The sequence below is a fragment of the Triturus cristatus genome, chromosome 1_2 (genome assembly GCF_964204655.1).
Source record: "Triturus cristatus chromosome 1_2, aTriCri1.1, whole genome shotgun sequence".
Taxonomy (NCBI): domain Eukaryota; kingdom Metazoa; phylum Chordata; class Amphibia; order Caudata; family Salamandridae; genus Triturus; species Triturus cristatus.
Window position 1 is genome coordinate 1,145,988,260 of NC_140580.1, and position 24,884 is coordinate 1,146,013,143.

The window sequence follows — 24,884 nt, forward strand, 5'->3', positions numbered from 1 at the left end:
ATACAAGGATGAGTGAACAGCTCAGTGTCTACCTGTTTCTCACCATTAGAGCTCTTTAAAGGATAAAGTGAATGGTCTGGTACCTGGGGGCAGAAGCATCTAGAGTCCTTCAGAAGGATGAGGGAACAGCTCAGCGCCTATGAGGTCTCTAGAGTCCTTCAGAAGGAGGAGTGAATGGCTCAGTGCCTAAGAGGGGTCTACAGTCATTACCAGAAAGAGGGACCAGCTCAGCACCTAAGAGGGCTCTAGAGTCATTGGATGGAGGAGTATACAGCTCTGGGTCTAAGAGGGGTCCAGATTCATTACAAGGGGGAGTGAATGGCTCAGTGCATAAGACGGATCTAGAGTTATTAGAAGAAGGAGTGAACTTGATCATTGGCTAACAGGGGTCTGGAGTCATTACAAGGAGGAGTGAATAACTCAGATACTCACTGCTGTTCATCTATACAGTCTGCTAGAAAAAGGGGTGCATGGGTCAGTCTATCGATCACTCACCTCCACAGTCTTTCAGAAGAAGGAAGGGTTGATGGCATGGTTAATCCAGTTCTCAACTCTATAGTCTTCCAGGAGAAGTAGGGGTGCATTGCCCAGTCTATCCGCATCTCACCTGAGTTGGCCATCAGAAAGAGGGGTGCATGGTCTGTAATCTTGGATGTCCTTCAGAAAGAGACGTGCAGGGCCTGTCTGTCCACCTCTCACCTCAGGTGTCCTGCAGGAGGGCGTGTAGAGTCAAATCTATCAACCTCTCACCTCTGCCGCACTTCACAAGGGGGGTGCATGGTCAAGTCTATCTACCTCACACTTCTAAACTCTTTCAGAAGGACAATGCATGGCCCAGTCTATGTGCCTCTTACTTCTAGACTCTTTCAGGAAAAGGAGGGGTGCATGGCCTTCTCCATCCAACTCACACTTCGGGTGTCCCTCAAAAGGAGGAGTTCATGGCTCAGTCCATCTGCCTCTCACTTCTAGAGTCTTTCAGGAGAAGGGATGGTGCATGGCCCAGTATATCTACCTCTCACCTCAGGTATTCTTCAGAAGGAGGGGTGCATGGCCCAGTCTATCCACCTCTCACCCGGGTGTCCTTCAGAAGAAGGGGTGCATGGCATACTCGATCTACCTCTCTCCTCAGGTGTCCCCCAGAAGGAGGGTGCATAACCAGTCTATCCACCTCTCACTTCTAGAGACTTTCAGGAGAGAAAATAATGCATGGTTCAGTCTATTCACCTCCCATCGCGGCGTCTTTCAGAAGACAGAGGAATGCATGGACCAGTCTATCTGCCTCTCCCTTTTACAGTCATTCAGGAAAAGGAGGGGTGCATGGCCCAGTCTATTCACCTCTCCCCACAGCGTCTTTTCAGAGATGGAGGAATGCATGTCCCAGTCTATCCACCTCTCACTTATAGAGTCTTTCAGGAGAGAAAGGAATGCATGGTTCAGTCTATCCACCACCCACCATGGGGTCTTTCAGGAGAGAGAGAAATTCATGGACCAGTCTATCTGCCTCTCATTTCTAGAGGCTTTTAGGAGAGAGAGGAATGCATGGGCTAGTATATCCACCTCTCACTTCTAGAGTCTTTCAGGAGAAGGAGGGTTGCATGGCCCAGCCCATCTGCCTCTCACCTAAAGTGTCCCTCAGAAGGAGGGGTGCATGGTCCAGTCAATCCACCTCTCACCCCAGGTGTCCTTCAGAAGAAGGGGTGCATGGCCTACTCTATCTACCTCTCTCCTCAGGTGTCCACCAGAAGAAGGGTGCATAACCAGTCTATCCACCTCTCACTTCTAGAGCCTTTCAGTAGAGAAAGGAATGCATGGTTCAGTCTATCCATCTCTTACTACGGCATCTTTCAGAAGACAGAGGAATGCATGGCCAAGTCTAGCCACCTCTCACCACGGTGTCTTTCAGGAGAGGGAAAAATACATGGCCCAGTCTATCCACCTCTCACTTCTAGAGTCTTTCAAGAGAAGGAGGGTGCATGGCCAGTCTATCCACCTCTCACTTTTAGAGTAATTCAGGAAAAGGTGGTGTGCATGGCCCAGTCCATCTGCCCCTCACTTTGGGTGGCAGTCCGTAGGAGGGGTGCCTGGCTGAATATATCCACCTCTCACCTCCAGAGTCCTTCGGGAGGAGGAGTGCATGGCCCTCTCCATCAGCCTTTCACTTCGGGTGTCCTTCAGAATTAATGAATGAATGTATGATCAACTTGTAGAGCGTGAACAAATGCCCAAGGGTGATAAGCTGCTGATAGTGGGAACCCGGTCCGGGTGGAGGGTTCATGGTTCAGTCTGTCTGCCTCTTACTTCTGGAGTCTTTCAGGAAAAGGAGTGGCGTATGGCCCAGTATATCTACCTCTCACCTCAGGTATTCTTCAGAAGCAGGGGTATATGGCCCACTCGATCAGCCTCTCACTTCAGCTGCTGTTCACTAGGAGGGGTGCATGGCCCAGTTTATCCTCCTCTCTCTTCCAGAGACTTTCAGATGGAGAATGCATGGCCCAGACTATCCACGTCTCACCATGGAGTCTTTCAGCGGAGGGAGGAATGCATGGCCCAGTCTATCCACGCCTCACCATGGAGTCTTTCAGGACAGGGAGAAATGCATGGCCCAGTCTAGCCAACTCTCACCTTGGTGCCTTTCAGGAGAGGGAGGAATGCATGGCCAGTCTAGCCACCTCTCACTTCTAGAGTCTTTCAGGAGAGAAAAGAATGGGTGGTTCAGTCTATTCACCTCTCACCACAGCATCTTTCAGAAGACAGAGGAGGGCATGGCCCAGTCTATCCACTTTTCACTTCTATAGTCTTTCAGGAAAAAAAGGAATGTATGGTTCAGTCTATCCACCTCTCACCATGGTGCCTTTCAGGAGAGGGAGGAATGCATGGACCAGTCTACACACCTCTCATTTCTAGAGGCTTTCAGGAGAGAGAGGAATGCATGGGCTAGTATATCCACCTCTCACTTCTAGAGTCTTTCAGGAAAAGGAGGGGTGCATGGCCCAGTCCATCTGCCTCTCACCTAATGTGTCCCTCAGAAAGAGGGGTGCATGGTCCAATCTATCAACCTCTCACTTCTAGAGTCTTTCAGGAGAAGGAGTGGCGCATGGCCCAGTATATATACCTTTTACCTCAGGGATTCTCCAGAAGGAGGGGTACATGCCCCACTCTATCTGCCTCTCACCCTGGGTGTCCTTCAGAAGAAGAGGTGCATGGCCTACTCTATCTACCTCTCTCCTCAGGTGTCCCCCAGAGGAGGGTGCCTAACAATTCTATCCACCTCTCACTTCTAGAGTATTTCAGGAGAGAAAGGAATGCATGGTTCAGTCTATCCACCTCTCACTTCTAGAGTCTTTCAGGAGAGAAAGGAATGCATGGTTCAGTCTATCCACCTCTCACTTCTAGAGTCTTTCAGGAGAGAAAGGAATGCATGGTTCAGTCTATCCACTTCTAACCACGGTGTCTTTCAGAAGACAGAGGAATGCATTGACCAGTCTATCTGCCTCTCCCTTTTAGAGTCATTCAGGAAAAGAAGGGGTGCATGGCCCAGTCTTTCCTCCTCTGTCTTCCCGAGACTTTCAGATGGAGAATGCATGGCCCAGTCGATCCACGTCTCACCATGGAGTATTTCAGGACAGGGAGAAATGCATGGCCCAGTCTATCCACCTCTCATCATGGTGTCTTTCAGCAGAGGGAGGAATGCATGGCCCAGTCTATCCACCTCTCACCACGGAGCCTTTCAGGAGAGGGAGAAATGCATGACCCAGTCTAGCCAACTCTCACCATGGTGCCTTTCAGGAGAGGGAGGAATGCATGGACCAGTCTACACACCTCTCATTTCTAGAGGCTTTCAGGAGAGAGAGGAATGCATGGGCTAGTATATCCACCTCTCACTTCTAGAGTCTTTCAGGAAAAAGAGGGGTGCATGGCCCAGCCCATCTGCCTCTCACCTAATGTGTCCCTCAGAAGGAGGGGTGCATGGCCCAATCTATCAACCTCTCACTTCTTGAGTCTTTCAGGAGAAGGAGTGGCGCATGGCCCAGTATATATACCTTTTACCTCAGGGATTCTCCAGAAGGAGGGGTACATGCCCCACTCTATCTGCCTCTCACCCTGGGTGTCCTCCAGAAGAAGAGGTGCATAGCCCACACGATCTACCTCTCTCCTCAGGTGTCCACCAGAAGGAGGGTGCATAACCAGTCTATCCACCTCTCACTTCTAGAGTCTTTCAGAAGAAGTAGAGGGGCATGGTCCAGTCTATCCACCTCTCAACTCTCAGGAAAAGGAGGGGTGCATGGCCTTCTACATCCACCTCACACTTCGGGTGTCCCTCAAAAGGAGGGGTTCATAGCTCAGTCCATCGGCCTCTCACTTCTAGAGTCTTTCAGGAGAAGGAGTGGTGCATGGCCCAGTATATCTACCTCTCACATCAGGTATTCTTCAGAAGGAGGGGTGCATGGCCCAGTCTATCCACCTCTCTCCTCAGGTGTCCCCCAGAGGAGGGTGCATAACTATTCTATCCACCTCTCACTTCTAGAGTATTTCAGGAGAAAAAGGAATGCATAGTTCAGTCTATCCACCTCTCACTTCTAGAGTCTTTCAGAAGACAGGGGAATGCATTGACCAGTCTATCTGCCTCTCCCTTTTAGAGTCATTCAGGAAAAGGAGGGGTGCATGGCCCAGTCTATCCACCTCTCACCACAGCGTCATTCCGGAGAGGGAGGAATGAATGTCCCAGTCTATCCACCTCTCACCTATAGAGTCTTTCAGGAGGGAAAGGAATGCATAATTCAGTCTATCCACCTCTCACCGCGGCGTCTTTCTGGAGAGGGAGGAATGCATGGTTCAGTCTATTCACCTCTCACCACAGCGTCTTTCCAGAGAGGGAGGAATGCATGTTCCAGTCTATCCACCTCTCACTTCTAGAGTCTTTCTGGAGTGAAAAGAATGCATGGTTCAGTCTATCCACCTCTCACCGCGGCGTCTTTCAGGAGAGAGAGAAATTCATGGACCAGTCTATCTGCCTCTCATTCCTAGAGGCTTTCAGGAGAGAGTGGAATGCATGGGCTAGTATATCCACCTCTCACTTCTGGGGTGTTTCAGGAAAAGGAGGGGTGCATGGCCCAGTCTATCCACCTCTCACCACAGCGTCTTTCCGGAGAGGGAGGTATGCATGTCCCAGTCAATCCACCTCTCACCTATAGAGTCTTTCAGGAGGGAAAGGAATGCATAATTCAGTCTATCCACCTCTCACCGCGGCGTCTTTCTGGAGAGGGAGGAATGCATGGTTCAGTCTATCCACCTCTCACCGCGGCGTCTTTCTGGAGAGGGAGGAATGCCTGTTCCAGTCTATCCACCTCTCACTTCTAGAGTCTTTTCTTTCTGGAGAGAAAAGAAAGCATGGTTCAGTCTATCCACCTCTCACCACAGCGTCTTTCAGGAGAGAGAGAAATTCATGGACCAGTCTATCTGCCTCTCATTCCTAGAGGCTTTCAGGAGAGAGAGGACTGCATGGGCTAGTATATCCACCTCTCACTTCTAGAGTCTTTGTGGAGAGAAAGGAATGCATAATTCAGTTTATCCAACTCTCACTGCGGCGTCTTTCTGGAGAGGGAGGAATGCATGGCCCAGTCTATCCACCCCTCACTTAGAGAGTCTTTCAGGAGAGAAAGGAATGCATAGTTCAGTCTATCCACCTCTCACCGCGGTGTCTTTCAGGACAGGGAGGAATGCATTGCCAAGTCTAGCCGCCTCTCACCACAGTGACTTCAGGAGAGGGAGGAATGCATGGACCAGTCTATCCACCTCTCACCGCGGTGTCTTTCAGGACAGGGAGGAATGCATGGCCCAGTCTAGCCACCTCTCACTTCTAGAGTCTTTGTGGAGAGAAAGGAATGCATGGTTCAGTCTATCCACCTCTCACCGCGGTGTCTTTCAGGAGTGAGATAAATGCATGGACCAGTCTATCTGCCTCTCACTTCTAGAGAATTTCAGGAGAGAGAGGAATGCATGGGCTAATATATCCATCTCTCACATCTAGGGTCTTTCAGTAGAAGGAGGGGTGCATGGCCCACTCAATCTGCCGGTCACCTCAGGTGTCACTCAGAAGGAGGGGTGCATGGCACAGTCTGTCTACCTCTCACTTTTAAAGTAATTCAGGAAAAGGAGGTGTGCATGGCCCAGTCCATCTGCCCCTCACTTTGAGTGGCCTTCAGAAGGAGGGGTGCCTGGCCGAATATATCCACCTCTCACCTCCAGGAAAGAACGTTTACTACGCAACTTTTACAACGCTGTACTTTACAACACGGTCGTTACAACGACCGCGCTGTTACCACGCGTGTCATTACAAAGCAAGTCGTTTCAAGGACTTGCTCTAGGGGGTGTGCAACACCAGGGAATATGTTGGATTCTGAATTGAACACCTTCCCTGCTGCTGCGCAAACTGGAGTAGGAATAGTAATTAATACTATTCCTAATGCCAGCACGCCCCATAGAGCAAGTTGTTGAAACAACTTGCGTTGTAATGACATGCGTGGTAACAACGTGGTCGTTGTAAAGACCGCATTGTAAAGAACCGCGTTGTAAAAGCACACGTTGTAACGTACTATATTCCTCACCTCCAAAATCCCTCTGGAGGAGGAGTGCATGGTCCTCTCCATCATCCTCCCTCTTTGGGTGTCCTTCAGAAGGAATGTATAAATGAATGAATGATTGACTTGTAGAGAGTGAACAAATGCCCAAGGGTCTTAAGGGTTATAGCAGGAACCTAGTCCGGGTGGAGGGTTCATGGGTCAGTCTATCTGCCTCTTACTTCTGGAGTCTTTCAGGAGAAGGGGTGGTGCATGGCCCAGTATATCTACCTCTCACCTCAGGAATTCTTGAGAAGGAGGGGTACATGGTCCACTCTATCAGCCTCTCACTTTGGCTGCTGTTCACTACGAGGGGTGCATGGCACAATATATCCACCTCTCTCTTCCTGAGTCTTTCAGATGGAGAATGCATGACCTAGTCTATCTGCCACTCACTTTTAGAGTCATTCAGGAAAGGGAGGGGTGCATGGCCCAGTCTATCCACCTCTAACCAAGGCATCTCTCAGGAGAGGGAGGAATGCATGGCCCAGTCTATCCACCTCTAACCAAGGCATCTTTCAGGAAAGGGAGAGGTCCATGGCCCAGTCTATCCACCTCTCTCTTCCAGAGACTTTCAGATGGAGAACGCATGGCCCACTCTATCTGCTTTTCACTTTTAGAGCCATTCAGGTAAGGGAGGGGCGCATGGGCCAGTCTATCCACCTCTCACAACGGCGTCTTTAAGGAGAGGGAGGAATGCATGGTTCAGTCTATCCACCTCTCACTTCTACAGTCTTTCAGGAGAGAAAGGAATCCATGGTTCAGTCTATCCACCTCTCACTTCTAGAGTCTTTCAGGAGAAGGAGTGGTGCATGGCCCAGTATATCTACCTCTCACATCAGGTATTCTTCAGAAGGAGGGGTGCATGGCCCAGTCTATCCACCTCTCACCCCGGGTGCCCTTCAAAAGAAGGGGTGCATGGCCTACTCTATCTACCGCTCTCCTCAAGTGTCCCCCAGAAGGAGGGTGCATAACTATTCTATCCACCTCTCACTTCTAGAGTCTTTCAGGGGAGAAAGGAATGCATGGCCAAGTCTAGCCACCTCTCACCACGGTGACTTTAGGAGAGGGAGGAATGTATTGCCAGGTCTAGCCGCCTCTCACCGCAGCGACTTCAGGAGAGGGAGGGATGCATGTCCCAGTCTATCTACCTCTCACTTCTACAGTCTTTCAGGAGAGAAATGCATGGCCCAGTCTATCCACCTCTCACCACAGCGTCTTTCAGGAGAGGGAAGAATGCATGGCTCAGTCTATCCACCTCTCACCACGGTGCCTTTAAGGAGAGGGAAGAATGCATGGCCCAATCTATCCACCTCTCACTTCTAGACTCTTTCAGGAGAGAAAGGAAGCAGAGGATAATAATATGCGCTTGAGTATCACCGAAGTGTACCTACAGACAACCATGAGAGCAGTCTAAGGCCTGCACCGCCATCAGATGACACTGAAGGGTAACCACAGACAACCATGGGAGCTGTCTTAGGCCTGCACCGCCATCGGATGATGCTGAAGGGTAACCACCGACAACCATGGGAGCAGTCTTAGGGCAGCACCACCATCAGATGACAATGAAGAGTAACCACAGACAACCATGGGATCAGTCTTAGGGCTGCACCGCCATCGGATGACACTGAAGGGTAACCACAGACAACCATGGGAGCAGTCTTAGGGCTGCACCGCCATCGGATGACACTGAAGGGTAACCACAGACAGGCATGGGAGCAGTCTAAGGGCTGGACCGCCATCAGATGACACTGAAGGGTAACCACAGACAGGCATCGGAGCTGTCTAAGGGCTGCACCACCATCAGATGACACTGAAGGGTAACCACAGACAACCATGGGAGCAGTCTTAGGGCTGCACCGCCATCGGATGACACTGAAGGGTAACCACAGACAACCATGGGAGCAGTCTTAGGGCTGCACCACCATCAGATGACACTGAAGGGTAACCACAGACAGGCATCGGAGCAGTCTAAGGGCTGCACCACCATCAGATGACACTGAAGGGTAACCACAGACAACCATGGGATCAGTCTAAGGGCTGGACCGCCATCAGATGACACTGAAGGGTAACCACAGACAACCATGGGAGCAGTCTAAGGGCTGCACCACCATCAGATGACAATGAGGTGTGCCCACAGACAACCATGGGAGCAGTCTTAGGGCTGCACCACCATCAGATGACACTGAGGGGTAACCACAGACAACCATGGGAGCAGTCTTAGGGCTGCACCACCATCAGATGACACTGAAGGGTAACCACAGACAACCATGGGAGCAGTCTTAAGGCTGCACCGCCATCAGATGACACTGAACGGTAACCACAGACAGGCATGGGGGCTGTCTAAGGGCTGCACCACCATCAGATGGCAATGAAGTGTGCCCACAGACAACCATGGGAGCAGTCTAAGGGCTGCACCACCATCAGATGGCAATGAAGTGTGCCCACAGACAACCATGGGAGCAGTCTTAGGGCTGTACCACCATCAGATGACACTGAAGGGTAACCACAGACAAGCATGGGAGCAGTCTTAGGGCTGCTCCACCATCAGATGGCACTGGGGAGTTAACTACAGCACTGCAGAGTTGGAAACTGTCTAACATGCTGCATCGTTATCAGGCCACATTTATGGTAATGGGGGCACCACAGACATAGGTGTATCCTGTCAAAGGACTGCACACCATCGGTGGCAGCTAAGGGTAACTGCAACACCGCAGAGAAAGGAGCTATCCAAGGTGCTGCAGTGAATGGAAACTACAGCCCCGCATATATTGTAGCTGTCCAAGGTGCTGGAGGGAAGTGTCGCTACAGCACCGCAGGGATGGAAGCTGTCCAAGGCGCTGCAGTGAAGGGTAACTAAAGCACCACGTGCAGGAATGGGAGATGTTTAAGGCACTGTAGTGAAGGATAACTATGGCACCACGGGCAGGGATGGGATCTGTCCAAGGCACTGCAGTGAAGGGGAACTACAGCACTCGAGAGATGGGAGCTGTCCAAGGCGCTGCAGTGAAGGGTAACTACAGCACTGCAGAGATGGTAGCTATCCAAGGCACTCCAGTGAAGGTTAACTACAGCACTGCAGAGATGGGAGCTGTCCAATGCGCTGCAGTGAAGGATAGTTACAGCACTGCAGAGATGGGAGCTGTCCAAGGCTCTGAAGTGAAGGGCAACTACAGCACTGCAGAGATTAGAGCTGTCCAATGCGCTGCAGTGAAGGATAGTTACAGCACAGCAGAGATGGGAGCTATCCAAGGCACTCCAGTGAAGGTTAACTACAGCACTGCAGAGATGGGAGCTGTCCAATGCGCTGCAGTGAAGGATAGTTACAGCACTGCAGAGATGGGCGCTGTCTAAGGCTCTGAAGTGAAAGGAAACGACCGTAGAGATGGGAACCGTCCAAGGGTCTGCAGTGAAGGGCAGCTACAGCACTGCAGTGATGGGAGCAATCCAAGGCACTCCAGTGAAGGTTAACTACAGCACTGCAGAGATGGGGGATGTGCAAGGTGCTGCAGTGAAGGGTAACTAAAGCGCCACGTGCAGGGATGGGAGCTGTTTAAGGCACTGTAGTGAAGGATAACTATGGCACCACGGGCAGGGATGTGATCTGTCCAAGGCACTGAAGTGAAGGGGAACTACAGCACTGCAGGGATGGAGCTGTCCAAGGCGCTGCAATGAAGGGTAACTGCAGCAGTGCAGAGATAGTAGCTATCCAAGGCACTCCAGTGAATGTTAACTACAGCACTGCAGAGATGGGAGCTGTCCAAGGCGCTGCAGTTTAGGGTAACTACAGCACGTCAGAGATGGGAGCTGTGCAAGGCGCTGCAGTGAATGGCAATTAAAGCACTGCAGAGATGGGAGCTGTCCAAGGCTCTGAAGTGAAGGGAAACGACCGTAGAGATGGGAGCTGTCCAAGGGTCTGCAGTGATGGGTAACTACAGCACTGCAGACCTGGGAGCTGTCCACGGTGCTGAAGTGACGGGTAAATACAGCACGGCAGAGATGGTGCTTATTCAAGGTGCTGCAGAGAAGTTAAATTTCAGGACCACAGAAATGTGAGCTGTTCAGGGCACTGCAGAGAAGGGTAACTACAGCACGGCAGAGATGGGAGCTGTCCAAGGCGCTGCAGTGAAGGTTAACTACAGCACTGCAGAGATGGGAGCTGTCCAAGGCGCTGCCTTGAAGGGTAACTAAAGCACCACGGACAGAGATGGGAGTTGTCCAACGCGCTGCAGTGAAGGGTAACCACCGCAGAGATGGAATCTGTCCAAAGCACTGCAGCGAAGCATAACCACCACTGAGGTGGGAGCTGTCTAAGTCACTGCAGTGAAGGGAAACGACTGCAGAGATGGGAGTTGCCCAAGGCACTGCAGCAAAGGGTAACTACAGCACATATGGGTGCTGCCCAAGGAACTGCAGTGAAGGGTAACCACCGCAGAGATGGGAGCTGTCCAAGGCGCTCCAGCGAAGGCTTACTACAACTACAGGACCACTGAGATGGGAGCTGTCCAGGGTGCAGCAGCAAAGGGTAGCTACAGCACAGCAGAGATGGGAGCTGCCCAAGGCACTGCAGCGAAGCATAACCACCACTGTGATGGGAGCTGTCTAAGTGACTCCAGTGAAGGGAAACTACTGCACCGCAAAGATGGGAGCTATCCAAGGCCATACAGTGAGGGGCAATTACATCACCACAGAGATGGGAGCTGTCCAAGTCACTCCAGTGAAGGGAAACTACTGCGCCGCAGAGACGGGAGCTATCCAAGGCCAAACAGTGAGGGGCAATTACAGCACCGCAGGGATGGGAGCTGTCCAAGTCACTCCAGTGAAGGGAAACTACTGCGCCGCAGAGACGGGAGATATCCAAGGCCAAACAGTGAGGGGCAATTACAGCACCGCAGAGATGGGAGCTGTCCAAGGTACTGAAGCGAAGGGTAACGACCGTAGAGACGGGAGCTGCCAAAGTCACTGTAGTGAAGGGAAACGACTGCAGAGTTGGGAGCTATCCAAAGTGCTGAGGTGAAGGGTACTACAGCAGTGCAGAAATGGGAACTGTCCAAGCTGCAGCGATGAAAACTACAGCACCGCAGAGATGGAAGCTGTCCTTGGTGCTGCACGATCGTGGGGTGACAGTGAAGGGTAATTGCAGCACAATGGACAGAGAGACTAGGTGTCCAGTGACTGCACAGCCATCGGACGACAGTGTATGGTTAACTACAGCACCCACAACATATGACATTAGTATTGTCACTGAGGATTACTGGGCAGGTCCCCCAATTGTATTATTTTAATTGGAGTATATCTGTGTCACATGGGATTCACTGCACGATTGTGTTATACAGATGGGCCTATGCCCGTGCCCCACGAGGGACATGTCAGTGTCCACGTCCCAGTGACAATGTTCCTATCTTGACGTCACCAGGTGAGCATCTTGTTATGAGTATCCCAGCGTCAGCATCCTGATCAGCTTGTTACCACACAGGTTCCGTTGACAGTACTATGCCCTCCCTCAATCTCTTGTCCCACTTATCTGCTGTCAGAGGCTGCCCAAGAGTGCTCCTATGTCACCCAAATAGTGTCCCCAGCTCCCTTTCCCTGTGCCAGGGCCTCGGTGCTCAGCGCCCCTTCACAATATCATTGCAAGTGCATCTGCTTTCATGTGCCCTTTCCATGTCGCAACATCAACCAGTACCGGCACACACAGGCTGGTGCACCCGACCCAATACCGGTGCCCCAGTGTCAGGGCCCCCAGGCTGGTGCACCCGCGCCAGTGTCGGGGCCCACAGGCTGGTGCACCCGACCCAATACCAGTGCTCCAGTGTCGGGGCCCACAGGCTGGTGCACCCGACCCAATACCGGTGCCCCAGTGTCAGGGCCCCCAGGCTGGTGCACCCGCGCCAGTGTCGGGGCCCACAGGCTGGTGCACCCGACCCAATACCAGTGCTCCAGTGTCGGGGCCCCCAGGCTGGTGCACCCGACCCAACACCGGTGCTCCAGTGTTAGGGTCCACAGGCTGGTGCACCCGACCCAACACCGGTGCTCCAGTGTCAGGGCCCACAGGCTGGTGCACCCGACCCAATACCAGTGCTCCAGTGTCGAGGCCCCCAGGCTGGTGCACCCGACCCAATACCAGTGCTCCAGTGTTGGGGCCCCCAGGCTGGTGCACCCGACCCAATACCAGTGCTCCAGTGTCGGGGCCCCCAGGCTGGTACACCCACGCCAATGTCAGGGCCCCCAGGCTGGTGCAGCCGAACCAACACCAGTGCTCCAGTGTCGGGGCCCCCAGGCTGGTGCACCCGACCCAATACCAGTGCTCCAGTGTCAGGGCCCCCAGGCTGGTGCACCCGACCCAGTACCAGTGTCACGGCCCCCAGGCTGGTGCACCCGACCCAATACCAGTGCTTCAGTGCCAAGGCCCCCAGGCTGGTGCACCCACGCCAATGTCAGGGCCCACAGGCTGGTGCACCGACCCTTCACCAGTGATCCAGTGTCAGGGCCCACAGGCTGGTGCACCCGGCCCAATACCAGTGCTCCAGTGTCGGGGCCCCCAGGCTGGTGCACCCGACCCAATACCAGTGCTCCAGTGTCGGGGCCCCCAGGCTGGTGCACCCGACCCAATACCAGTGCTCCAGTGTCAGGGCCCACAGGCTGGTGCACCCGACCCAATACCAGTGCTCCAGTGTCGGGGCCCCCAGGCTGGTGCACCCGACCCAATACCAGTGCTCCAGTGTCGGGCCCCCAGGCTGGTGCACCCGACCCAGTACCAGTGCTTCAGTGTCAAGGCCCCCAGGCTGGTGCACCCGACCCAATACCAGTGCTCCAGTGTCACGGCCCCCAGGCTGGTGCACCCAACCCAATACCAGTGCTTCAGTGCCAAGGCCCCCAGGCTGGTGCACCCACGCCAATCTCAGGGCCCACAAGCTGGTGCACCGACCCAACACCAGTGATCCAGTGTCAGGGCCCACAGGCTGGTGCACCCAACCCAATACCAGTGCTCCAGTGTCGGTCCCCCAGGCTGGTGCACCCGACCCAGTACCAGTGCTTCAGTGTCAAGACCCCCAGACTGGTGCACTCGACCCAATACCAGTTCTCCAGTGTCACGACCCCCAGGCTGGTGCACCCGACCCAATACCAGTGCTTCAGTGCCAAGGCCCCCAGGCTGGTGCGCCCACGCCAATGTCAGGGCCCACAGACTGGTGCACCGACCCAACACCGGTGATCCAGTGTCAGGGCCCACAGGCTGGTGCACCCGACCCAATACCAGTGCTCCAGTGCCAGGGCCCACAGACTGGTGTACCCGACCCAATACTGGTGCTCCAGTGTCAGGGCCCCCAGGCTGGTGCACCCAACCCAATATCGGTGCTCCAGTATCAGGGAGCACAGGCTGGTGCACCCGACCCAATACCAGTGCTCCAGTGTCAGGGCCCACAGGCTGGTGTACCTGACCCAATACCAGTGCTTCAGTGTCAAAGCCCCCAGGCTGGTGCACACACGCCAATGTCAGGGCCCACAGGCTGTTGCACCCGACCCAATACCAATAGCAGTGCTTCAGTGCCAAGGCCCTCAGGCTGGTGCACCAACGCCAATGTCAGGGCCCACAGGCTGGTGCACCGACCCAACACCGGTGCTCCAGTGTCAGGGCCCACAGGCTGGTGCACCCGACCCAATACCAGTGCTCCAGTCTCAGGGCCCACATTCTTGTGTACCTGACCCAATACCTGTGCTCCAGTGTCAGGGCCCACATGCTGGTGCACCCGACACAATACCGGTATTCCAGTGTCAGGACCCCCAGGCTGGTGCACCCGCGCCAGTGTCAGGGCCCACAGGCTGGTGCACTGACCCAACACCGGTGATCCAGTGTCAGGGCCCACAGGCTGGTGTAACCGAACGAATACCGGTGCTCCAGTGTCAGGGCTCACAGGCTGGTGCACCGGACCCAATATCGGTGCCCCAGTGTCAGGGCCCACAGGCTGATGCACCTGCGCCCGTGTCAGGGCCCACAGGCTGGTGTACCCGACCCAATACCGGTGCCCCAGTGTCAGGGCCCACAGGCTGGTGCACCCGCGCCAGTGTCGGGGCCCACAGACTGGTGTACCCGACGCAACACCGGTGCTCCAGTGTCAGGGCCCACAGGCTGGTGCACGCGACCCAATACCGGTGCCCCAGTGTCAGGGCCCACAGGCTGGTGTACCCGACCCAATACCGGTGCTCCAGTGTAAGGGCCCACAGGCTGGTGCACCTGACCCAATACCAGTGCTCCAGTGTTTGGGCCCACAGGCTGGTGCACCCGACCCAATACCAGTGCCCCAGTGTCAGGGCCCACAGGCTGGTGTACCCGACCCAACACCGGAGCTCCAGTATCAGCATCCACAGGCTGGAGAACCCGACCCAACACCGGTGCTCCAGTGTCAGGGCCCACATGCTGGTGCACCCGACCCAATACAGGTGCTCCAGTGTCAGGGCCCCCAGGCTGGTGCACCCGCGCCAGTGTCAGGGCCCACAGGCGGGTGCACCGACCCAATACCGGTGCCCCAGTGTCAGGGCCTACAGGCTGGTGCACCCGACCCAATACCGGAGCTCCAGTGTCAGGGCCCACAGGCTGGTGCCCCCGACCCAATACCGGAGCTCCAGTGTCAGCATCCACAGAATGGAGAACCCGACCCAACACCGGTGCTCCAGTGTCAGGGCCCACAGGCTGGTGCACCCGACCCAATACCGGTGCTCCAGTGTCAGGGAGCACAGGCTGGTGCATCCGACCCAATACCAGTGCTGCAGTGTCAGGGCCCACAGGCTGGTGCACCCGACCGAATACCGGTGCTCCAGTGTCAGGGCCCACAGGCTGGTGCACCCGCGCCACTTGTAAGGGCCCACAGGTTGGTGCACCGAGCCAATACCAGTGCCCCAGTGTCAGGGCCCACAGGCTGGTGCTCCCGACCCAATACCAGTGCTCCAGTGTCAGGGCCCACAGGCTGGTGCACCCGACCCAATACCGGTGCTCCAGTGTCAGGGCCCCCAGGCTGGTGCACCCGCGCCAGTGTCAGGGCCCACAGGTTGGTGCACCGACCCAATACCAGTGCCCCAGTGTCAGGGCCCACAGGCTGGTGCACCCGACCCAATACCGGTGCTCCAGTGTCAGGAAGCACAGGCTGGTGCACCCGACCCAATACCAGTGCTCCAGTGTCAGGGCCCACAGGCTGGTGCACCCGACCCAATACCGGTGCTCCAGTGTCAGGGCCCCCAGGCTGGTGCACCCGTGCCAGTGTCAGGGCCCACAGGTTGGTGCACCGACCCAATACCGATGCCTCAGTGTCAGGGCCCACAGGCTGGTGCTCCCGACCCAATACTGGTGCTCCAGTGTCAGGGCCCCCAGGCTGGTGCACCCAACCCAACACCGGTGCTCCAGTGTCAGGGCCCACAGGCTGGTTCACCCGACGCAATACTGGTGCTCCAGTGTCAGCACCACACAGACTGGTGCACCTGACCCAATACTGGTGCTCCAGAGTCAGGGCCCACACAGTGATGTACAAGTACCAATGTCTGTGTCCTAGTGTCAGCACCCACAGCCTCGCCCCAAAGCTTGTTCCCCAGCATCAGTGCCCAAAGTCTCATGTGCCCATCCCAAAGTCCATGTCCCCACATTGGTGCTCACAGGTGTGTCTGCCCTTCCTAATGCTCTTGTCCTAGCACCAGTACAAACACTGTACTCTCACCATTCACCATGCACTCACACTTTTCACCCTGCACTTACACGAGCACACTACTCACCCTGCACTCGTGACACTTCACCCACCTGTCACTCTCACTGGTCACTCTGTAATCTCACTCAAACAAGCACATCACTCACCATGCATTCATTCCTCCCACTCTGCATTTTCACCCACACCCAAACTCATATGTCACATCACTCATCCTGCAGTCACTCCTCTCACCCTACTCTCACGCTGTCACATCACTCACTGTGCACTCACATAGGCACTACTGTCTCACCCTTCACTCACATGGGCACAGCACTCACCCAGCACTCACACCATGCAAACAAACACAGCACTCACCCTGGAGTCACACCACTCACCCTGAACCTCCTCCTCTCATCCTGTACTCAAACAGACAAACCTCTCAGCCTGCATTCATACAGACACTCTGTTCTTCCTGCGTACACAGGGCCGGACTGGCCGTAGCGGGCACCGGGCAATCCCCCGGTGCGCCGCACGGGTGGGGGCCGGTTTAGGGCCCCTGGGGGCCGTTTTTGTTACAGGGACGTTTTTGCAGCATAGCTGCAAAATCGGCCCTGCAACAAAATCGGCCGAAAACCGGCCCTTGCAAAGAGCTCGGCGGCACCCCCCCACCCCCACCCACCCCCTGGGAGGGGGCCGGCCAAGCTCTTTGCCAGGGCCGGTTGTGGTTTCCAGTCCGGCCCTGTGCCTACACACAGGAACAATAGTCTGCCGGAACTCATAGGAACATACCACTTACTCTGCACTACGTACTTCCACCAGGCACTCACCAGTCACTCTCACAGATCACCCTTCCCTCTCACCCTGCACACACCACCCTGCACTCACTCCTCTTGCCCGACAGTCACATGGGCCCTCCTATCACATTGCATTAATGCAGCTCACCCAACACTCACATCGGCACAATTTTCACCCTACACTCGCACCAGTCACACTGCACTCACTACCACTATTCACCATCACCCAGCACTTACAAAAGCAAACCTCTTACTCCGCACATATACAAATTACACAACTCTCATGAATATACACATATTTCAATAAAGGCACCCACAGAATCTCTGCTCTTTCCATGGTTCTAGATGCCTACTTTATTTCATCTGCAAGAACGGGGCTGGTGCATGTGGGGAGAGTGGACTGAGAATGTGGGATGGCGCGAGGAGGGAGACTAGAGCTGAGGCTGTGGGGTATGGTGATGGATTGAGGATCATGTGACACCTTCAGCCAGTCCTGGCTTTCCATTCACCAGAATGGTTCATTCTAGGACTTGTAGGTTTTTTTTTACATTGTAAGTTCGGTCTCAAAAATCAAAAAATGCAAAGTGTTACTGGATAAAATCCATAGCTGCCCAATAAATCACGCATTTCATAAGATCAGTTTGATGCAGTGATATTACATGCTAGAAAGTAGATTAGTTCATTTCCAATACTGTAACCGCTTGATCCACACAGAAAAACAAATATAAGCCCCGTAAAGCTATTTTAAGGAAGTGTACTTTTCGTTCACATCACACTTGTAACAAACATTGACATGGAATTATATTAATTTTTTTGAATAGTGCATACAGGATATGTTTTTATTAAGCTTCACTAACAGGCAAGGCAAGTATAGCTGAGGCAGCAGGGCAAGCTGTTCTAACAAAGTAAAAGTAGACTGACTAATATAAGCGAGAGTGGCAGTGTGTCTGTGTGTGGGTGACAGAGTACAAATGTACAAAAGAGTGCAGGACATATAGTGAGAATGTGTGTGTGAGAGAATGTGTGTGTGTGTGTGTTATGCGTACAAGTGTGCTGCTGGTCTGGCACACTGGAGGTTATTCTTGCCTTATGGACAAGGACACTAATAGAATATGGATGGGAGGTGTTACCTATGGCAAACCGCAGGCCCTGACATGCCTCTATTAAGACCCTGTCACTGGCTGCGGGGACTCAAACTGTCTAACTGAGAAAGCCCCTAGCCCAGTCATACCCAGCGGCAGGGGCACAGAACACGCCCCACCACAGCTGGCCGAAGGCCCTGACATGATGCACGTAATTCTTAGCACATTGGGTGGATCCAGAGCAAAATGTTGGAACTGATATGTAAGGTAACTCTTGTTATAAGATTTCCTGTACTCGTCTTATAGGGGGTGTCAATGGCAAAATGCTGACCCTTGAATACTGGAGGGAAGTTTTGGAGGTACCCGTGGCTGTGGCTGAAGTATCCGTGGTAAATTTCTGTCACTGTCATATTGAATGTAATCCTTGGCATAAGGGCCTCGCCCATGAAACAATGATGACGATGGTAAGTGGAAGTCATTTCTGACGTAAGACATTTGAAGGAAACGAGATCTACTTCTAGGAAAGTCCAGCCTTCCCTGGTGTAGCATGAAAGGATTGGAGCATTTCATGAGTGCCCACAAGGGTCAGTGGCATTTTAGCAAATTTGATTTCAAACGTTTCAAAACATTCTCAGGGAAGAAGTCCACTCTCCCTTAAATCATCAACAAGAAATCTGTTTGCCTTCTGGAATTTGGGGGATAATGGGTGTGAGGTTAGCTGTCACCCCATTTCTAGAAATGCCTGTCCTGCCTCATTGCTGGGAGCAGGACTTGCTTTAGGGTGGTGCGGCCGGTGCAGATGCGCCTGGTGTTGACTTTGGTGGGGGGATGCTGTGTTTAAAAATAATTTTTGGTTTAAGAGCACATGTGCTTCCTTGTGCATTAGGTAGTTTTCAGGCAACAATAATAAAATCAAAATAACTCTGGTGATTAAGCAGTGGCAGCTCCTGCGCTAAGGCGGAGGAGCGTCGCCCCACTGCTTTTACGCAGAGTGAGGAAAGTAAAAATAAAATGCTAATATCTCGTTGTTATTATCATTTTATTTCCAGCTGCTTTGGGGGCGGGCGGGCTGCTCTCCTCTCAGAGCAGGGCAGGGGAGGAGCCGTTTGCCCACTCCAAGTGCGCATGATTGCTTGGCAGAGCCCTCTGGGCCCACCAAAGAGTCATGCGCCCTTTCATGTTCTCTACCCAGGCTGCATTACAGCCTGGATGGAGAACATGCCCAGGCCCCAGTCTCCGCCTGAGCCCCGTGGTGACGCTCGGACCAATCCCAACGCTGCATTGCAGGGGAGCCTGAGTGCTTACCAATCACAACATTGGTCAAGGGAGCTTGGGTGTGCTTCCTGGTTTCTGTTCTTCTGGCCTGAGTCCAACGGAGGAGAGATGGGGCACAGAGGCGGGACGCAGCCATAAGGTAAGTGCTTTTTTGTTTTTACACTCCCCTTCCTCTTTCTCCCTCCCCCCCCCCCCCGCCCTCGCCACCACCGATCCATGCCGGCCGCCACTGGGATTAATGCCCCTACTAGGGAGAGTTCAGAATGTTGTCTACTGTGAGTTTTGGCTCATTGTACATTAGTCTTGAGGGTTAATGTGCCTGCTGCAATTGAACGTGTACCATGCAGATCATAGAACCGAGAGTGAACTAGGCGGAGCACTATAACAAAGGTTAATGTACGTCAGAGAGAGGCTATGCAGAGATGAGAGGCGCTGGTGGAGAGTGGCTGTGAGGGAATTCACGGAGAAGGAGGACATGGGGAAGGAGCGCAAACAACCCTGTGGTAACGGCCGCCAGCAGCGCTCGGGCGGCCCAGGCTGGGAGTCTTAACTTCACCCCGAAGTTCGGGTCTAGTGGCGCCTCTGAGGGTACCACGCCCTCTGCCACCCTGGTGAGGGACCGTCTGCCCTACCCAGAGAGAGGGCTGTGCTGTGAAGGGGGCCCCCACCACGGTCGCGCCATTCTGTTTTCTCCCGGCACGCGAGGGCCAGTCTGCATGTTTCTTGCCTGCGTCCACCATTCATCTGAAGGTGCACGGGGCAGGGACAATGAGTGACAGCCAGCGCGCCCTGGATAGGGCGGGACAACCGTCACTGTGACAGCCTGTCGAAGCCTCTTCCGGTGTGAATGCGTCACTTCCTCGGACACTAACCACAAGCCCACTGACACTAACCACAAGTTTGGGAGCAGCTGACCCCCCCCCCCCCCTCGCCCTCCCCATTGCCCCCCCCCCCCCTCGGTTTACAGTGGCAGTCCAGCTGCTTAAAACCGTTTATGAGGCCGTGAGACATTCTAACAAAAGGGAAAAATACATAGCCATGTCAAAATGCCATCCACGAAATAACGTAAACTTACAGGTGAACGAGTAGCAGCCGGGTGGGATTGAGGGGCGCCTAAGACCATCCGAGTACTTACAATGCCAACATTAGGGTCAGGCAGTGAGAGAAGCAGCGACGCCTGGACCAACGCTGCATCTGTGTTGAAAGAGAGTAGGGGCGGATGGAAGTGAGTCAAAGCCCACGTGCACCGCCAGTTCACAGCTATCACCTTCCACTGTTAAAGCGGCAGAGCCTTCAGATCGGCCCGATATTTGCAGGGCGGACCATTAACAGTTGTTAATGTCCTGAGTAGTGGGCAGTAAGGCTTGAGCGAAACAAAGTCACCTTCATTTCAAAATATTTGCCTAAATTGTAATATCTATTCTTCTAACTTTGCGCTAATACAAAAAACATAAAGTATGTTGTTGCTAGCCATGTATGGCATCCATACATTACAATGTACTTGTGGAGTGCAGCTGGAGGGGACAGGGGTTCCAGCTGTTTAAAGACACTCACAGTCCCTCGTTCGCAGGTATCCCTGATGCTGACAGTCCCTCACAGTCCCTCGTTGGCAAACATCCCTGATGCTGACAGTCCCTCACGGTCCCTCGTTGGCAGACATCCCTGATGCTGACAGTCCCTCACAGTCCCTCGTTCGCAGACATCCCTGATGCTGACAGTCACTCACAGTCCCTCGTTCGCAGGCATCCCTGATGCTGACAGTCACTCACAGTCCCTCGTTCCCAGGCATCCCTGATGCTGACAGTCACTCACAGTCCCTCGTTCGCAGGCATCCCTGATGCTGACAGTCCCTCACGGTCCCTCGTTGGCAGGCATCCCTGATGCTGACAGTCCCTCACGGTCCCACGTTCGCAGACATCCCTGATGCTGACAGTCACTTACAGTCCCTCGTTCGCAGGCATCCCTTATGCTGACATTCCCTCACAGTCCCTCGTTCGCAGGCATCCCTGATGCTGACAGTCACTTACAGTCCCTCGTTCGCAGATATCCCTGATGCTGACAGTCCCTCACGGTCCCTCGTTCGCAGACATCCCTGATGCTGACAGTCACTTACAGTCCCTCGTTCGCAGACATCCCTGATGCTGACAGTCCCTCACGGTCCCTCGTTGGCAGGCATCCCTGATGCTGACATTCCTTCACAGTCCCTCGTTCCCAGACATCCCTGATGCTGACAGTCCCTCACAGTCCCTCGTTGGCAGGCATCCCTGACGCTGACAGTCACTCACAGTCCCTCGTTCCCAGACATCCCTGATGCTGACAGTCGCTCACAGTCCCTCATTTGCAGACATCCCTGATGCTGACAGTCCCTCACGGTCCCTCGTTCGCAGACATCCCTGATGCTGACATTCCCTCACAGTCCCTCGTTCGCAGGCATCCCTGATGCTGACAGTCACTCACAGTCCCTTGTTCGCAGGCATCCCTGATGCTGACATTCCCTCACAGTCCCTCGTTGGCATGCATTACTGATGCTGACAGTCCCTCACACTCCCTCGTTCGCAGGCATCCTTTAGGCTGCCAGTCCCTCACAGTCCCTCATTCGCAGGCATCCTTGATGCTGACAGTTCCTCACAGTCCCTCATTCGCAGGCATCCTTGATGCTGACAGTTCCTCACAGTCCCTCGTTGGCAGGCATCCCTGATGATGACAGTCCCTCACAGTCCCTCATTCGCAGGCATCCCTGGTGCTGACAGTCACTCATAGTCCCTCATTCGCAGGTATCTCTGATGCTGACAGTCACTCACAATCCTCGTTCGCAGGCATCCCTGTTGCAGACAGTCACTCCCAGTCCCTCATTCGCAGGCATCTCTGATGCTGACAGCCACTCACAGTCCTTCATTTAAAGGCATCCCTGATGCTGACAGTCACCCGTCTACAGTTCTCTTTGTATCATTGTGCAGGATTCCTGGTACTCGATGCCGGACAGGCAGAGGGATGTTTGTGCTGCTGCAGAGCGCCTCTAGGTCATAGGTTTAAACCCGTCAGAGCAGAGGCCGCCTTTATCATTTGAGGGGCAATAGACAGAGCAACAATGGATATTCATTTATTTTAATAGCGCATGGGTAACCCAGCGTGCTAAAACACACGATTGTTATTATTATTCCTATTATTGTTATAATCTATACTCTTATTATAATGTTTTTGTTATTACTATCACCCCCAGTGCGCCTACCTTTTCTTTGTGTGCGGCGCGGCGCGCCTTGTCGAAGAGCCGCTGCTCCTGCACCCACACATCCTGGAACTTGTGCTCAATAACGTCGTAGATCGGCGTCGAAGGCCTGTAAAAAATGACGGCAAGGTCTTAGGAGAGAGCAGACAACAGTGGATCACAAGCGCGTGGCAGATCGCTACAACCTATGAAGCGGAGGCCAGGCGAGGGCCATGACGCCAATCCATCGCACCTGCAGGCCCAGTGAGGAGGGCAAGAGTCTATTACAGGGAGGCCAAGCGAGGGCCTCAACTCTCATCCATCCCACATACAAACCAAGGATGGGAGGCAAGAGCCGTTAAAAGTGAGGCCAAGCGAGGGCCCCAACTCTCATCCATCCGAAGTGCAAAGCAAGGATGGGAGGCCAAGCCAGGGCCTCAACTCTCATCCATCCCACATACAAACCAAGGATGGGAGGCAAGAGCCGTTAAAAGGGAGGCCAAGCCAGGGCCTCAACTCTCATCCATCCGAAGTGCAAACCAAGGATGGGAGGCAAGAGCAGATAAAAGGGAGGCCAAGCCAGGGCCTCAAATCTCATCCATCCCACACACAAACCAAGGATTGGAGGCAAGAGTCAATCAAAGGGAGGCCAAGCGAGGGCCTCAACTCTCATCCATCCCACATACAAACCAAGGATTGGAGGCAAGAGCTGTTAAAAGTGAGGCCAAGCCAGGGCCTCAAATCTCATCCATCCCACATACAAACCAAGGATTGTAGGCAAGAGCAGATAAAAGTGAGGCCAAGCGAGGGCCTCAACTCTCATCCATCCCACATACAAACCAAGGATTGGAGGCAAGAGTCAATCAAAGGGAGGCCAAGCGAGGGCCTCAACTCTCATCCATCCCACATACAAACCAAGGATGGGAGGCAAGAGCCGTTAAAAGGGAGGCCAAGCGAGGGCCTCAACTCTCATCCATCCCACATACAAATCAAGTGCAGGAGGCATGAGTCGATAAAAGGGAGGTCAAGCCAGGGCTTCAACTCTCATCCATCTGAACTACAAACCATAAATGGGAGGCAAGAGTCTATTACAGGGAGGCCAAGCGAAGACCTCAACTCTCATCCATCCGAAGTGCAAACCAAGGATGGGAGGCAAGAGCAGATAAAAGGGAGGCCAAGCCAGGGCCCCAACTCTCATCCATCCCACATACAAACCAAGGATGGGAGCCAAGAGTCGATCAAAGGGAGGCCAAGCTAGGGCTTTAACTCTCATCCGTCCCACATACAAACCTAGGATGGGAGGCAAGAGTCAATCAAAGGGAGGCCAAGCGAGGGCCTCAACTCTCATCCATCCCACATACAAATCAAGTGCAGGAGGCACGAGTCGATAAAAGGGAGGTCAAGCCAGGGCTTCAACTCTCATCCATCTGAACTACAAACCATGGATAGGAGGCAAGAGTCGATCAAAGGGAGGCAAAGCTAGGGCTTCAACTCTCATCCATCCCACATACAAACCAAGGATGGGATGCAAGAGCCGATCAAAGGGAGGCAAAGCTAGGGCTTCAACTCTCATCCATCCCACATACTAATCAAGTGCAGGAGGCAAGAGTCGATAAAAGGGAGGTCAAGCCAGGGCTTCAACTCTCATCCATCTGAACTACAAACCATGGATGGGAGGCAAGAGTCGATCAAAGGGAGGCCAAGCGAGGGCCTCAACTCTCATCCATACCACATACAAATTAAGGGTAGAAGGCATGAGTCGGTCAAAGGAAGGCCAAGCAAGGGAATCAACTCTCATCCATCCCATATACAAATTAAGCACAGAAGGCATGAGTTTGTCAAAGGGAGGCCAAGCCAGGGCTTCAACTCTCATCCGTCCCACATACAAACCAAGGATGGGAGGCAAGAGTCGATAAAAGGGAGGCCAAGCCTAGGCTTCAACTCTCATCCATCCCTCATACAAATTAAGAGCAGAAGGCATGAGAAGGTCAAAGGAAGGTGTTATGGCAGGGTTTTTGGCTTTATTTAGCAGTGATAATAGATCATTATTCTTGCTCGCATCTAGTATAGGCATTCTTAGCCTGTGTTGGCCCTTTTAAGCCCTTTTTCCAGACCTAGAAGAGGATAGCTGCTTAATATGCCTTTATTCTTGACTTTAACCTGTCTATTGCCTATTTGGCTTTGACATATTAGACATATTGGTATGGTTCATGTAGGTATTCTGACAGAGCTAAGGAGCA

The 24,884-nt window shown here is 53.5% G+C and overlaps 1 protein-coding gene across 1 annotated transcript in view; it reads right to left on the minus strand.

Moving 5' to 3' along the window:
* CFAP77 (cilia and flagella associated protein 77) overlaps positions 1-24,884 on the minus strand; it is a 1,103,317-nt gene that overhangs the window by 178,731 nt on the left and 899,702 nt on the right. The window contains exon 4 of the mRNA XM_085613921.1: positions 22,669-22,774. Coding sequence (XP_085470047.1) covers positions 22,669-22,774 — 106 coding nt within the window. The remainder of the gene's footprint in view (positions 1-22,668; positions 22,775-24,884) is intronic.